This window comes from Mustelus asterias, chromosome 8 (assembly GCF_964213995.1).
Source record: "Mustelus asterias chromosome 8, sMusAst1.hap1.1, whole genome shotgun sequence".
NCBI classification, from domain to species: Eukaryota; Metazoa; Chordata; class Chondrichthyes; order Carcharhiniformes; family Triakidae; genus Mustelus; species Mustelus asterias.
Genome location: NC_135808.1, coordinates 10,311,569 through 10,328,583, shown reverse-complemented (window position 1 = coordinate 10,328,583; position 17,015 = coordinate 10,311,569). Strand labels below are relative to the sequence as shown.

The following is a 17,015-nucleotide window of genomic DNA, read 5'->3' as shown; positions in this document are numbered from 1 at the left end:
GTATGTGGGTCTGCCCCTCACCTTGAATCCATGTCCCCTTGTGACTGACCCTTCAAGTAAGGGGAACAGCTGTTCCCTATCCACTTTTTCCATGTCCCCCATAATCTTGTACACCTTGATCAGGTTGCCTCTCAGTCTTCTCTACTCTAATGAAAAAAACCCAAGCAAACCCAACCTCTCTTCATGACTTAAATGCTTCATCCCAGGCAGCATCCTGGTGAATCTCCTCTGCAACCCCTCCAGTGCGATTACATCCTGTCGTTAATGTGGCGACCAGAACTGCACACAGTACTCCAGCTGTGGCCTCAACAAAGTTCTACACAACTCTCAACATGACTTCCCTGCTTTTGTAATTTATGATGTGGAGATGCCGGTGTTGGACTGGGGTAAACACAGTAAGAAGTTTAACAACACCAGGTTAAAGTCCAACAGGTTTATTTGGTAGCAAAAGCCACACAAGCTTTCGGAGCTCCAAGCCCCTTCTTCAGGTGAGTGGGAATTCTGTTCACAAACAGGGCATATAAAGACACAGACTCAATTTACATGAATAATGGTTGGAATGCGAATACTTACAGCTAATCAAGTCTTTAAGATACAACCAACGTGAGTGGAGAGAGCATCAAGACAGGCTAAAAAGATGTGTATTGTCTCCAGACAAGACAGCCAGTGAAACTCTGCAGGTCCAGGCAAGCTGTGGGGGTTACAAATAGTGTGACATGAACCCAATATCCCGGTTGAGGCTGTCCTCGTGTGTGCGGAACTTGGCTATCAGTTTCTGCTCAGCGACTCTGCGCAGTCGTGTGTTGTGAAGGCCGCCTTGGAGAACGCTTACCCGAATATCAGAGGCCGAATGTCCGTGACCGCTGAAGTGCTCCCCAACAGGAAGAGAACAGTCTTGCCTGGTGATTGTCGAGCGGTGTTCATTCATCCGTTGTCGCAGCGTCTGCATTGTTTCCCCAATGTACCATGCCTCGGGACATCCTTTCCTGCAGCGTATCAGGTAGACAATGTTGGCCGAGTTGCAAGAGTATGTACCGTGTACCTGGTGGATGGTGTTCTCACGTGAGATGATGGCATCTGTGTCGATGATCCAGCACGTCTTGCAGAGGTTGCTGTGGCAGGGTTGTGTGGTGTCGTGATCACTGTTCTCCTGAAGGCTGGGTAGTTTGCTGCAGACAATGGTCTGTTTGAGGTTGTGCGGTTGTTTGAAGGCAAGAAGTGGGGGTGTGGGGATGGCCTTGGCGAGATGTTCGTCTTCATCAATGACATGTTGAAGGCTCCGGAGGAGATGCCGTAGCTTCTCCGCTCTGGGGAAGTACTGGACGACGAAGGGTACTCTGTCCACTGTGTCCCGTGTTTGTCTTCTGAGGAGGTCGGTGCGGTTTTTCGCTGTGGCGCGTTGGAACTGTTGATCAATGAGTCGAGCGCTATATCCTGTTCTTATGAGGGCATCTTTCAGTGTCTGGAGGTGTCTGTTGCGATCCTCCTCATCCGAGCAGATCCTGTGTGTATGGAGGGCTTGTCCGTAGGGGATGGCTTCTTTAACGTGTTTAGGGTGGAAGCTGGAGAAGTGGAGCATCGTGAGGTTATCTGTGGGCTTGCGGTACAGTGAGGTGCTGAGATGACCATCCTTAATGGAGATGCGTGTGTCCAAGAATGCAACCGATTCTGGAGAGTAGTCCATGGTGAGTCTGATGGTGGGATGGAACTTGTTGATGTCACCATAGAGTTGTTTCAGTGATTGTTCACCATGAGTCCAAAGGAAGAAAATGTCATCGGTGTATCTAGTGTATAGCATCGGTTGAATGTCCCGTGCGGTGAAGAAGTCTTGTTCGAACCTGTACATGAAGATGTTGGCATATTGAGGTGTGAATTTGGTCCCCATGGCTGTTCCGTGTGTCTGGATGAAGAACTGGTTGTTGAAGATGAAGATATTGTGGTCCAGGATGAAGCGGATGAGTTGTAAAATTGCATCTGGAAACTGGCAGTTGTCAGCGCTGAGCACTGAGGCCGTTGCAGCAATGCCATCGTCATGGGAGATGCTGGTGTAGAGTGCCGAGACATCCATTGTAACGAGGAGTGCTCCTGGTTCAACTGCTCCATGTGTGCCGAGTTTCTCTAGGAAGTCCGTAGTGTCGCGACAAAAGCTGGGGGTTCTTTGTACAATGGGTTTCAGGATGCCCTCGACATAGCCGGAGAGGTTCTCGCACAGGGTCCCAATGCCCAATTGTCTACCTGATACGCTGCAGGAAAGGATGTCCCGAGGCATGGTACATTGGGGAAACTATGCAGACGCTGTGACAACGGATGAATGAACACCGCTCGACAATCACCAGGCAAGCCTGTTCTCTTCCTGTTGGGAAGCACTTCAGCGGTCACGGGCATTCGGCCTCTGATATTCGGGTAAGCGTTCTCCAAGGCGGCATTCACAACTCACGACTGCGCAGAGTCGCTGAGCAGAAACTGATAGCCAAGTTCCGCACACACGAGGACAGCCTCAACCGGGATATTGGGTTCATGTCACACTATTTGTAACCCCCACAGCTTGCCTGGACCTGCAGAGTTTCACTGGCTGTCTTGTCTGGAGACAATACACATCTTTTTAGCCTGTCTTGATGCTCTCTCCACTCACGTTGGTTGTATCTTAAAGACTTGATTAGCTGTAAGTATTCGCATTCCAACCATTATTCATGTAAATTGAGTCTGTGTCTTTATAAGCCCTGTTTGTGAACAGAATTCCCACTCACCTGAAGAAGGGGCTTGGAGCTCCGAAAGCTTGTGTGGCTTTTGCTACCAAATAAACCTGTTGGACTTTAACCTGGTGTTGTTAAACTTCTTACTTTGTAATTTATGCCTGGATTGATAAAGGCAAGTGAACCATAGGCCTCTTTCACTGCCCCACTAACATGTCCTTCCGCTTTCAGATCTGTGGACAAACACACCAAGGTCCCTTTGTTCCACAGGACTTCCTAGTGTCCTACCATTCATTGAATACTTCCTTGTCAAATTACTCCTTCCAAAGTGTATCACTTCACGTTTTTCAGGGTTAAATTCCATCTGCCACTTATCAGCCCATTTGACCATTCCATCTATATCTTCTTGTAGCCCAAGACACTCAGCCACACTGTTAACCAGCCAGCCAGTGTAGACTGTGTTATGTATATAATAATTAGTGAATGCATTTGTGTAAGTTGAGAATCTGTACTTGTCTGCCGGGGCAGCACGGTGGCTCAGTGGTTAGCATTGCTGCCTCACAGCACCAGGGATCCGGGTTCGATTCCCAGCTCGGGTCACTGTCTGTGTGGAGTCTGCACGTCCTCCCCGTGTCTGCGAGGGTTTCCTCCCAAAGTCCGAAAGACGTGCTGGTTAGGATGCATTAGCCATGCTAAATTCTCCCTCAGTGTGCCAGCATGTGGCGTCTCGGGGATTTTCACAGTAACTTCATTGCAGTGTTAATGTAAGCCTACTTGTGACTAATAAATAAGCTTCAATATAATTGAATGTTATGTATATACTGAGTGTATATTTATCTGTACATGTGGGTGTGCGGATGTCTATGTGTGTATTTTTATTTGTACCTCTTTGTATGTGTATGTATGTTGCATGTGCTTTCAGTGTCTGTTCTAGTTCTGATACTGTTATGATGGATAAAGCCAAGTTCACAGCTTCATAGACACTTGTTCAACATTCTGTGACTGGCCCACTCTGAGACAGACTGGAATCTAATTGAGGGGTTCAGATGGTTTGTATATGGAATAATGAATACCTGGGAGTGAGTTACAGACTGGAATCTAATCAAGGGGTTCAGATGGTTTATATATGGAATAATGAATACCTGGGAGTGAGTTATAGACTGGAATCTAATCGAGGGGTTCAGATGGTTTATAGATAGAATAATGGATACCTGGGAGTGAGTTACAGACTGGAATCTAATCGAGGGGTTCAGATGGTTTATATATAGAATAATGAATACCTGGGAGTGAGTTACAGATTGGAATCTAATCAAGGGTTTCAGATGGTTTATATATAGAGTAGTGGATACCTGGGAGTGAGTTATAGACTGGAATCTAATCGAGGGTTCAGATGAGTGAGTAGCCTCTTGTTGATAACTGTTTCAGAAAGTTCGGATTGTCCCTGCACAGCAGGAAAGGTTCTCCCCAGTGTCCTGACCAATATTTACCCCTCAAACCAACATTGCCCTGAGTGGATTTTCTGATCATTCTCTTATTGCTGTTTTGTAGAACCTTGCTGTGCACAAAATGGCTGCCACGTTTCCTGCATTACAACATGGACTCCACTTCATAAAGCACTTCAGTGGCTGGGAAGTGGTTTGGGATGTCCTGAGACCTTGAAAAGCGTTTGACAAATGCAAGTTATTTTATTCTTTAAGAGTTTATCGTAGTGGGATGAAGCTGCATCCCATTGTGAAGAATCCTGTAAAATATCATAGAATCATAGAACCCCCACTGTGCACAAGAGGCCATTTGGCCCATCGAGTCTGCACCAGCTCTCAAACAGTGTATCTTACCCAGGCCCTCTCCCCTACCTGTAATCCCACACATTTACCATGGTTTATCAACCTAGCCTACACATCTTGGGACACTAAAGTGCAATTTAGCAATGACAATCTCCCTAACCTACACATCTTTGGAGTGAGAGAGGAAACTGGATCACCCGGAAGAAACCCACAGACACGGGAAGCACGTGCAAACTCTACACAGACAGTCACCCGAGGCTGGAATTGAACCTGGGTCCATGGTGCTGTGAAGCAACAGTGCTAACCACTGTGCCACCATGTTACTCTTTTGCCTTTTCAGTTACCAAGCCTGGTAACTGCACCTAGTTGAAAGTGTTCTCGTGTTCTGAGTTCCCATTGCTGAGGCCAACAGCCAAACTCAAAATAGTTTTGAGTGGAAATGATAGTCACACATGTAACCTGTTATTATATAATAAGGGGAGGTGGTGGCATCGTGACTAGTAATCCAGAGATCCAGGCTAATGCACGTTCGAATCCCGCCACAGTTGTTGGTGGAATTTGAATTCAATAAAAGATATCTGGAATTAAGAATCTACTGATGACCCTGAAACCATTGTCGATTGTCGGAAAAACCCATCTGGTTCACTAATGTCCTTTAGGGAAAGAAATCACCATCCTTACCTGGTCTGGCCCACATGTGACTCCAGAGCCACAGCAATGTGGTTGACACTTAGCTGTCCCCTCAAAAGCAATCAGGGATGGGCAATAAATGCTGGCCTAGCCAGCAATGCCCACATCCCAAGAACGAACATAAAGGGTTATCAAATGGAGATGTTTAAAGTGATAAAGGGACCTGACGGTAGATACAGAGAAACTATTTGTGCAGCCACCCCTTCTAAGCTGCGAGGTTGTGGCAAGCAGGGGACAAAAGGTCTCACACAAGCAGCAGTCCCTTAAGATGCACGTGTTTGGCTTTTGAAATGTAACCCCTCTGATTGACACATCTGGGTTTCTGTAGTTGTGTGACTACTCCATGAGGCTGCCTCTGGAAGCAGGCATTTCAGTCAGGACTCTCACTGAAACAAGACACTGATGAAAGTCTGCTGTCCTTGTACATGCAACATGGTGTCAGGAGTAGGAGAACAAGCAGTTGCTGCTGCATTAGAACAGTGGGTAACTTGGGTAACGTTCAGTCACACAGGATCGTACATGCAAATGTGTCCTTTGTTTACTAGGAAAAGGGGGATGTTTGTATTTTTTTTAGAGATGAAAATGGGGATGTTTGGGTTTTGAAATGTAACCAGTCTGGTTGACGCATCTGGCTTTCCATAATCATGTGACTGTGCCTTGAGGCCATGTTTTGGGATCAGTTTAGCTCAGTTGGCTGGACGGCTGGTTCATGACCCCAACAGCATGGGTTTGATTTCCGCACTGGCTGAGGTTATTCACGAAGGCCCGGCCTTCTCACCCTTGCCCCTCGCCCGAGGTGTGGTGATCCTAAGGTTAAATCACCACCAGTCAGCTCCCACCCCCCGCAAAGGGGAGAGCAGCCTATGGTCATGTGGGATGATGGTAACTTTACCTTTTACTATACTGAGGCTGCCTCTGCAGGCAAACATCTTAAGACCAGTTTAATAAGAAGCCTGCTGCCCTTGTACATTAAACAACGCACAATCTTAAATGGACTGCATAGCACAACAAACAGGTGGGTAAGAGGTAACATAGCTGGTAGAGGGAACCATAGAATCCCTACAGTACAGAAAGGGGCCATAGAATCTGCACCGAGTCTCCATAATTGCATCTTACCCAGACTAGCCCTCTTCCCGTAACCCTGCGCATTTACCACCTAGCCATGCATACACAGGGAGAACATGCAGACAGTCACCTGAGGCCGGATTTGAACCTAGATCCCTGGCGCTGTGAGGCAGCAGTGCTAGCCACTGTGTCACCCCCACCCACCGTGACGCCCCAGAACAAAGTCCTGAAGGGTGTTCAGAACACAGACAAAATGAGCATTCACCTTAAAGTTAGAAACTCAGCCTTGTGATAGTGATGTCACGAAGCGCAGTGGGGGGATGGAAACTCTCCCCTGAAAGAATTGAGGGAAGAGGGATGGGGGTGTTGATTAGAGCTTTCCAGTCTGACATTGATAAGAGTTTGTTGGGTAGAGTTATTGGTGGGTGTGGAGCGAAGGTTTGGACTTGAGATATACATTTGCCTTGGCCTAATAGAATAGTGGAGGACATGCAGGGGCGGGGGGACGTTAATTTATCCCAATCCGACCCTCGGAGAGCTGACAGGATGAGATGGGCTGCTGGCTTTTACACCCGTCCTGATCTCCAATTTGATACATCAGTCTTGGGGATTCCACCAGTTAAACATGGCAGCCCCCACCCCACCAGACGTTTCTGATGCTCCCATTCACTATCTTTCTTTCCTCTGTTTTCCTCCCCACCCCATTCCCTTCCACCCTTATCCTCTGTTAACCAGGAGTGAAGCAGCCATGGATACAGGGAGCACCGTGCTGTATGTGGACTTCCCCAACTTCAGCAGCCGTCTCCTGGAGAGCCTGAACCAGCAGAGGATGGAAGGCAAGTTCTGTGACATCTCCATCCATGTGCAGGGCAAAGTCTTCAAGGCCCACCGGGCGGTGCTGGCGGCCTCTTCGCCCTACTTCCATGACCAGGTGCTCTTCCGCAACACCAGCCGCCTGGTGCTGCCCGCCGTGATGGACTCCCGGGCCTTTGAGAGCATCCTGGCCTCCTGCTACGCCGGCCGGCTGGCCGTGCTGCCGGCGGACATCGTCAGCTACCTGACGGTGGGCAGCTTCCTGCAGATGTGGCACGTGGTGGACAAGTGCACCGAGCTGCTGAGGGAGTGCCAGCCACCGCCCACCCCGGCCCCCAGTGGCCAGCGGGCCTGCCGCACCACCGACAACCAGTCACCCAGCAGCAGCAACTACTTCAGCCCCCGGGAGGCAGGCGAGGCCCGGCCTGAGAGCGAGGAAGCGGCGCCGGCAAAGATGGGCACCGAGGAGGAAGAGGACGAGGAGGAGGCGGAGGAGGATGACGAGGAGGAGGAGGAGGCAGCTGGCAAAGGCAAGGAGGTGGAGCACAAGGTCACCAGTAACCAGGGGGAGCTGGTGGGCGGGGAACCAGCCGAAGGGGGCCTCCCGGACAGTCTGTACCACCGGCCGGCTTACATCCAGCCCAGCATTGTGCCCCACAAGCGCTGGGTCTATGTCAAGAAGGAGAAGCCGGAGGAGGACCTGGTGCTGACGTGTGAGGAGGACGAGCAGCACTTTGTGAAGACAGTGGGCTGCCGGCGCGGCGGGCCTCAGGCGCTCAGCATCAGCGATGTGTGCACCCTGGCTGGCCCGGAACTGCTGGGCCCCGAGGAACACACCTTCGAAGACCAGATCGACTACTGCGGCTCCTCTGAGGACTTTGCCTACGAGCCCCTGGACGAGAGCCTGCGGGGCTACCCGTGCCAGGTCCAGGGCGGCCAGCTGGCAGTCTACCGGCCTCAGGGCGACACCACCCACCACGGAGCGGTGCAGGCCACGGTGGGCAGCCCGGGCGCCGGCGTCAAGATGTTCGCATGCCACTGCGGCAAGAGCTTCACCCACAAGAGCCAGCGGGACCGGCACATCAACATGCACCTCAACCTTCGGCCGTTCGGCTGCACCATCTGCAACAAGAAGTTCAAGATGAAGCATCACCTGGTGGAACACATGAAGATCCACACAGGCCTTAAACCCTTCGAGTGCCACGTCTGCAGCAAGAAGTTCATGTGGCGCGACAGCTTCCTGCGGCATAAGACAGCCTGTGAGAAACTGCAGCGGGCAACCACTGTCAACCCTGGCACCAACTGAGGAGACGGAGAGCGAGCGAGTCAGTGTTGGGGAGGTGGGGAGACAGACTGGTCGAGCGGTCCCTTCACAATCTCCATTCCTTTTCTTCCTTCCTGTACTGTACATTATTCTGTATAAGCTAACCTCATGTACATGTTTGTCGTACGTCCAGAGGGAGCCAAGATTGGTCGATTCAGCATCTCAGGATCGATCGATCGATCAGCGGGCGGCTGACCGGCGCTCCAACCAATTCCGCCACACATGATTGAGGCTGGGCATCGCAAACCCTGTTTCATTGGGCTAGCTGGAGACGAAGAATGGGTCAGCCATGGGAGCCCACACTTGTCTACAGGCTCGTTTTAACTTCCACTGAGAGCAAGCACTGGGTGGCATATTCTAAGCAATATCCATATACGTGGCTCAGTGTCAAATATTGTGGGTGGCACGATGGCACAGTGGTTAACAGTAGTGCCTCACAGTGCCAGGGGCACGGGTTCGATTCCTGGCCTCGGGTCACTGTCTGTGTGAGGTTTGTGCATTCTCCCCGTGTCTGCGTGGGTTTTGTCCGGGCGCTCGGGTTTTCTCCCACGCTCCAGGGACGTGCTAGTTAGGTGGATTGGCCATGCTAAATTGTCCCTTAGTGACAGGGGATTAGCAGGGTAAATACATGGGGCAGCGGGGATAGGGCCTGGGTGGGATTGTGGTCGGTGCAGACTCAATGGGCCAAATGGCTGCCTCCTGCACTGTAGGGATTCGATGATTGTTTGGTGACGCTTCTATGAAGACACATGTTAAAGGTGCTATAGAAATGCAAGTTGTTGCAATTTGTGACACAGAGACTGGGGTTCAAATAGGGAGATGCCAAATTTAAGGAGCCACCTCTGGAAATTGGCAAAGTGATCCCCTTTTCCAATCGCACTCCTGAGTAAAAGCGAAAAAAGGTCCTGGGAATAACTGAGAGCGACATCGCTAGATGCTGCAATGGAGGGAATCCCTGTAGGCTTTTCTGGATTGATAGGGTAACAGGAGGTCAAATAGCTACCCAAATCTCTCTCGCTTGCTCTTTCTCTCTCTCGGCAAAATATATTTCACGTTGGAGTCTTCCCGGTAGCAGGAAGATACATTGGGCGGGTGGGTCTCTGGAGGTTGTGCCATCGGCAGGTAGCGTTGATGGCTAACTGGAAATTGCAGCGAGTGCACCGCTGACTTCCCATCCTGCCAAAGTCACCAGCAACCCTTTCAGTACCTGGCTCAGTCAGGAAAAAGTTTGACTCGCTCCAGTGTTAACAAGCGAAAGCAGTAAGGAGCTTTTTTTGTCATCTTCATAGAATCATCGAATAGAATCATAGAATCCCAACTGTGCAGAAAGAGGCCATTTGGCCCATCGAATCTGCACCAACTCTCTGACAGAGCGTCTTACCCAGGACCTCTCCCCTCGCGCTATCCCCATAACACCGCATATTTTCCATAGCTGATCAATCTAGCCTACACATCTTTGGACACTAAAGGGCAACTTAGCATGGCCAATTCACCTAACCTGCACATTTTAGGATTGTGGGAGCACCCGGAGGAAACCCACGCAAACACGGGGCGAAGGTACAGACTCCGCACAGACAGTGACCTGAGCCGGGAATTGAACCTGGGTCGCTGGCGTTGTGAGGTGGCAGTGCTAACCAATGTCTTCCAACAGATTTCACCCCCGTGCAGTTTGAGTAGTGGGAGATGCCTCACCCCCGTGTCTCCCTGCTCCACAACTTAATGTTTGCTCTCGCTCGCAGTCACAAGGCTGCTTTCTCCACAGTTCAGAGCAGCTGGCCCAAAACAGCAGTACCACTTCGATGGGGATTCAGCGTTTGAACAATGTGAAATCCAGGTAACGCTCCCCCACCACCCCATCCCCTCATTTCCCCCATCCCCTATCGCCACCACCACACCGTCCACATGTATCATTTCACAGTCACCAGTATCGTTCAAATAGCACCAATTGTTCCCTATCAGCACGGGCGCCAGTTAAATGCATTAAGCTTGCAGGTTATTTTGTGAAGTCCAGGGCCCTCCGACTAAAAGCCAGGCTGAATTTTGAGTCAGAGGTGGCACTTCAGCCAGTTGCTTCCACCGTTAACTCCCAGAGGGCTGTCGGTGAATGGAGGCCTCAGTCGAAAGATTTTAGTATTAACTGTGTCTTTCGGGTTCGCATGAGGGTACCCGCTGTGTACACTGGCGTGGCTTCAAGCCTGTGTCAGGAAGCCCTGTAAATGTCGAATTTCTCTGAAGCATTTGGCTTGACAGCCTTGCCGTGAGCGCCAACACAGATTCAATGTGGAATGGGTGCATTCAATCCAACACTTGTGCCATGTGCCTTGATTAGTCATAGAATCCTGACAGTGCAGAAGAAGGTCATTCGGCTGATCGAGTCTGCACCAAACCCACCCAGGCCCTATCCCAATAACCCCACATATTTTCCCTAGCTGGTCCCCCTGACACTAAGGGACAATTTAGCATGGCCAATCGACCTAACCCGCACATCTTTGGAGTGTGGGAGGAGTTGGAGCACCCGGAGGAAACCCATGCAGACATGAGAATGTGCAAACTCCCCACAGACAGTGACCCAAGCCGGGAATCGAACCAGAGTCCCAGGCGTTGTGAGGCAGCAGTGTTAACCACTGTGCTGCCCTCCGCTGTGGGTCCTGAATGCTCCCCCACCCACCCCAGCAGTTCTCACCATCACAGACCAGCTCTGACGAAGGGTCTTCTAGACTGGAAACGTTGGCTCTATTCTCTCCCCACAGATGCTGTCAGACCTGCTGGGATTTTCCAGCATTTTCTGTTTTTGTTTCAGATTCCAGCATCTGCAGTAATTAGCTTTTAACCCACCATCACGGACTCTGGAATCACTTTCACCCTTCAACCTCAATGACAGCTTGCATTTATATATCGCCTTTGATGCAGTGAAATTCCACTTCATAAGAGAATTACTCAAAGAAAACACGACACAGAGCCACGTAAGGAATTGTCGGCACTTGTGGAGCTGGAGGAGATGACGGACAGAGAGGGGGCTTGAGGGCAGGAAGGGATTTGAGAGTAAGAGTGAGAATTTGCACCTTTCTAGACTGGGAGCTGATGTAAGTCAGTGAGCACAGGTTGATGGGTGAATGTGGTGCAAGTTTGAAGTGTATGGAGCTTGGTGGCTGGAAGGCCAGCGAGGCGGGCATTGAAAGAGTCAAGTCTTGCTCTATATCCCACATTACCCCCCCCCCCCCACCCCCAAAGATTATCAATCCAACTCCTTCCTGATGACTCCCAAATCAAGACATTTCCAGGGGAATTTTGGTCACCATGTCAAACATCCTGAGGCTGTGGAGTGAAGCCAGATTCTCCAATCTCTCACTTATTTCCAGGGTTGTAAATGTTACACCTGGTTTCTCCAGTCAATGTTCCTAATCCACAGTGTGTAGTTACTTTATCTATTCCCCCTCATCGATATCAGGGTCTGCAGTAGGGCCTTGGGAACTGGACTGGTTGAGTGGGACTAACTTTCCCTCTTTTAAAAGAGCCGGCACAGACAGGATAGGCTGAACAGCCTCCTCCTGCCCTATGTGATTCTATGGGAAGGATACTGAGGAATGAGGATGACACGCATCCTCTCTGGTTCAGTGGAACCTGGGGTGAAATGGTGAGTAGTATGTGCGATACATAGGCTCTGCCGGATGGAGCTTGGAAAGTTGGGTCGATGAGGTGATCGGGAGGTTTGTGGCCTCTCTCCAATGCCTCGACTTTGCTCCCGGCGAAGTCCTGCAATGCCTGCCCAAATGCACCTTCTCCATTTTTGTTTACCCGTAAGCCAGGGACTCCCATGATTCGGGGGGATGTTTAATCTCTTCTGGGATGCTTTGAAGACATTCCTGAAGAGGTCATTGGGGGAAGGGTTGGTGGGGTGGGGTGGGGGTTCAGGGAAAGAGACCATAAGACATAAGATACAGGAGCAGAAGTAGGTATTTAGGCCCATCGAGTCTGCTCCGCCATTCAACGCGATTGTGACTGATCTGATGTGATAATACTCAACTCCACTCTCCTGCTTTATCACCATACTCCTCAATTCCCTTACTGATCAAAAATCTGTCTGTCTCAGCCTTGAATATACTGAATGACCCAGCCTCCACAGCCCTCTGCGGTAAAGAATTCCACACATTCACTATCCTCTGAGAGAAGAAATTCCACCTCATCTGTGACTTAAATGGGCGACCCCTTATTCTGAAATGATGTTGTCTGGTCCTAGACTCTCCACAACCGGAAGCAACTTCTTAGCATTTACCCTTTCAAAACCCTTGAGAATCCTATGTATCGCAGCACGAACACCCCTCATTCTTCTAAAAAAAAATCCACAGGATCGGGTGAAATGTCAGTATTCCAACTGACTGGGAATTAGGGTTAGGTTACGATTGTACCAGTGTGTCTCCCTTCAGCTCACTAATCTGCTGATTCCTCTTGATCAGTTTACTCTGACTCCCCTCGGCAGCATGTGGTCACAGTGTGGTCGAAATATTAAATTATTTGCTAAGAATGCTGTTTTGGAATTCACGTTATAAAACATACCATAGTTTATTGGTAACTTAGACAGGGAAACTAAGGCTTGGATAGATCTGGTGTTTTTCATGACCAGTGGGCATCTTGAAGGGCTTCACAGCCAAAGTAGTCACTGTTGTAAGAGATATGGCAGCAGCTAATGTGCTCATGGCAAACCACCCGCCCCCCCCCCCCCAGCCCAAAGCCCCACACACACACACACACACACACACACACACACAGTAACGTGATGTTAACCAGATAAATCTGTTCTTGGGAACTTGTTTTTGAGGGATCAGCAATGACCAAGATGTCACGGAGAACTCCCATGTTCTATGAAATAACGCCATTGGATCTTTGACATCCACCTCAGCCTTATTTTAACATCTCAGCCGAAAGATGGCACTTCTGACAGTGCAGCACGCTGCCTCCTCCCACCCACCCCCACCCCCCTGTGGTCTTGCACTGGAGTGTTCGCCGAGATACCGACATGTCCAAGGTTTCGAAGTGGCATTTGAACCTGAAAGCCTTGCCATTCACAGGTGAGGGTGCAACTAACTCAGCTCAAGCTGACACACAATTGTGAGAACAGTGACGGATGATGGAACGGAGTAATTTTGCCCCACCTTCCCCCCCCCCCCTCCCCCCCCTCCCCCCCCCCCCCCCCACCCAATCACTGACTAATATCTTTTATAAAGAGCCAGTATAGGCAGCATGATGGGCCAAATGGCCTTCCTCTGCATGATGCAATTCTACAAATGAACTCCTGATTTCAGTCCTGCACAATGGCATTTCCCCAGAAAGGGGAAAATAAAATAAAACATTAGAACTGACAGGTCTGTCTATTTGGAGGAAGGGAGGATCCCGTTCACTTGTCCCCAGGGGGAAACTTTCGCGAACCCTCATAAATATCCCTCACTGCACCCACTGCCCACCACCAATCTTGCTGGGGTGGGGTGAAAAATTCAAAATCTCTGGCAGACGGCTGGAATGTTACAGGTTTGCCAGCGGATGAGAGGAGGTGGGATGAAAATGCAGAGCCTTAGGGCAGTGTTGTCGAACACCGAGAATTTTGTCACATTTCCAACACCTCTCCCCGATCCTTCACTCTTAACATTCAAGTGCTTTGCCTGTGGAGTATCACCCTGTTCTGAAGTTAATCTTGTGGCCAACAAACTGCTAACAATCTGAGGTTATTTGCTTTCTGTGAGTATTTGGGGTATTTTTTTGTTTTATGTCCTTACACATTTGTCAAAATGGTGTGCAAATACAGCGGTTTGCCAGGTGCCAATCTGCAGTGAATGTAACATTTAACTGGGACCTGTTCAGAAATTCAGTCTCCTATTTAGTTTCCAGCCAGTGCTCCTCGTGTTGGGACTCAGAAGGTCATGGGTATAATTTAGCACTCGGGACCAGAACACCGAAACTGGACTGACGTTCCAATGCAGTAATGGGGGAGTGCTGCATGGTTGGAGGGTGCCATCTTCCAGCTGTTTGCAATATCTGTTAGTGACATAGGTGAGGAGATAGAGAGTAACATGTCTAAGTTTGCAGATGATGCAAAGCTAGATGGGAAGGTAAGCTGTGGGGAGGACACAGGCTGCAAGGCGATACGGACAGGTTAAAGAAGCAGGCAGCACAATGGCAGATGCAATATAATGCAGGAAAAGCGTGACATTATCCACTTATAAGAATAGAAAATTAGAATATTTTTAAAAAGGCATAGAACTTGTGATTGGTGATGTCATGAGATTTAGCCATGTTCATACAAGAATACAGAAAGTTAGCATGCAGGTGCAGCAAATTAACATGCAGTCACAGCAAGCAATTGGGAAGGCAAATGACATGTTGGCCCGTATTGTAAGGAGTACAAAAGTAAGGAAGTCTTGCTACAGTGGAACAGGGTTTTGGTGAGACCACATCTGGAGTAGTGTGTGCGGCTTTGGTCTCCACATTTTAGAATGGATATGTTTGCATTGGAAAGGGTGCAATGATTGTTCATTATGTAGGTCCCTGGGAGGAGGGGGTGTCCCATGATGAGAGACTGAATAAATTGGGCTTATCTCCTTTAAACACAAAGTTCTGAAGGGACTAGATAGGGTGGCCACAGGGAGGGTTGTTTCCCCTGACTGGGGAAAAGACATAGTCTGAGGATAAGCAGCCAGTCATTTAGGACTGAGATGAGGAGAAATCACTTCACCCAAAAGGTTGTGAATGTTCAAAATTCCCTACCCCAGGGGGCTGTGAATCCCCAATTTTGGAATACATTAAAGGCTGGGGTGGGCAGATTTTTAATGCCTCAGGGAATGAAGGGGTGTGGGGAGCAGGCAGGTAAGTGGAGTTGATCAGCCATGACTCACTGGACCCATATTATCCACTCCTGTTCCAATATCTTGCTTTGTTGCAGATGAGATATTAAACCGAGGCCCAGTCTCCCTTCTTGGGAACTACTAAAGTTCCCAACGGCACCACTTCAACCAAGAGAAGGAATGTTCTCCCTGGTATCCTGGGGCCAAGATTTATTCTCCAATCAAAATCACCAAACACAGATGATCTGGTCGTTATCAGATTACTGGTTGTGGGAGCTTGCTGTGCATAAATTAGTGGCCGCACATCTCCTGCATTACAAAGTGGCTTCACTTCAGAAGTATCTTTTTGGCTGTAAAACATTTTGGGAGACATCCTGAGGTCACAAAAGGCATTCCCCAGAAACTTTCTCTTTAGTTTCATGCTTCTGAATTTGCAGGTTGGAAGTTATTCTGAAAGCAACAATCTGAAGGTCAAAACGCGGGAACCTCCTCCGCTCTCATCGATTCTAAATCTCTGATTTTACCTTTGGCAAGGTCTTGATGTGGTGTTGAATGGATGGGCCGACACATAGGTCTCTTGAAGGTGTGTACTCTTTCCCTGCCCCATCTTCTCGGCCCAGTAATCGCTGAGGCCAATTGATCCGGTATGCCAAGGGAATCTCCCCTAAATTCCAGCATTAGCCAGGACGCTTTCCACTCCCATGTCCTGATGATTACTAGAAGACCAAATTATGGGAAATTTCCTTTGCCCACAGGTTTCTGTTATCTTCGGGGCGGGGGGGCATACTGTATGAGGGCAGGAGGATTTTATGTCACTTCTTCTGTATTTATTTAGAATACACAGCACAGAAATGAGCCATCTGGCCCAACTTAAAGTCATAGAGCTTTACAGGACGGAAAGAGGTCTTTCAGCCCGGTGGCACAGTGGTTAGCACTGCTGTCTCACAGCGCCAGGGACCCGGGTTCAATTCCGGCCTCGGGTCACTGTATGGAGTTTGCATGTTCTCCCAGTGTCTGCGTGGGTTTCCTCCGGGTGCTCCAGTTTCCTCCCACACTCTATAGTTGTGCGGGTTAGGTGGATTGGCCATGGTAAATTGACCCTAGTATCAGGGGATTAACGGCATCAATATGTGGGATTACGGGAATAGGGCCTGGGTGGGATTGTGGTTGGCGCAGACTCTGGGCCAAATGGCCGCCCCCTGCACTGTAGGGATTCTATGATTATGTCCATGCTGGCCATCAAATAATCTTGTAGGTTATGACATTTCAAGTGCTCATTTGAATATTTCTTAAATGTTATGAGGGTTCCCGCTCTACCACCCTGCCAGAGAGTTTCAGATACCCACCACCCTCTGGGTGAAAAGCTTTGTCCTCACATCTCCTATGAACCTCCTGCTCCTTAATTTAAATCATGCCCTCTGGTTTCCCCTCTGCTAAGGGGAAATGTTCCTTCCTGTCCACCCTATCCCTGCCTCTCAGAATTTTGTTCACCTCTGTCAGGTCCCCCCTCAGCTTTCTCTGCTCTAAGGAAAACAACCCCAACTTCTCTTCATAGTCAAATGCTTCATCCCAGGCAGCACCCTAGTGAAGCTCCTCTGCACCCACTCTAGTGCAATCACATCCTTCCTATAGTGTGGCGACCAGAACTGCACAGAGTACGAACCAGCATTTTATACAGTTCCATCATAACCTTTCTGCTCTTGTATTCAGTGCCTCAGTTAATAAAGGCATGTATCCCAAATGCCTCGCCACCTTTTCTACCTGTCTTGCTGTCTTCAGAGATCTATGGACATAAACAACAAGGTCCCTCTAA

At 49.4% G+C, this 17,015-nt stretch overlaps 1 protein-coding gene across 1 annotated transcript in view; it reads left to right on the top strand.

Annotated features, from left to right (window-relative positions):
* LOC144497644 (uncharacterized) overlaps positions 1-17,015 on the top strand; it is a 169,006-nt gene that overhangs the window by 125,961 nt on the left and 26,030 nt on the right. Inside the window, exons 2-3 of the mRNA XM_078219086.1 lie at positions 4,242-4,368; positions 6,968-8,349. Coding sequence (XP_078075212.1) covers positions 4,367-4,368; positions 6,968-8,349 — 1,384 coding nt within the window. The 5' untranslated portion in view covers positions 4,242-4,366. The remainder of the gene's footprint in view (positions 1-4,241; positions 4,369-6,967; positions 8,350-17,015) is intronic.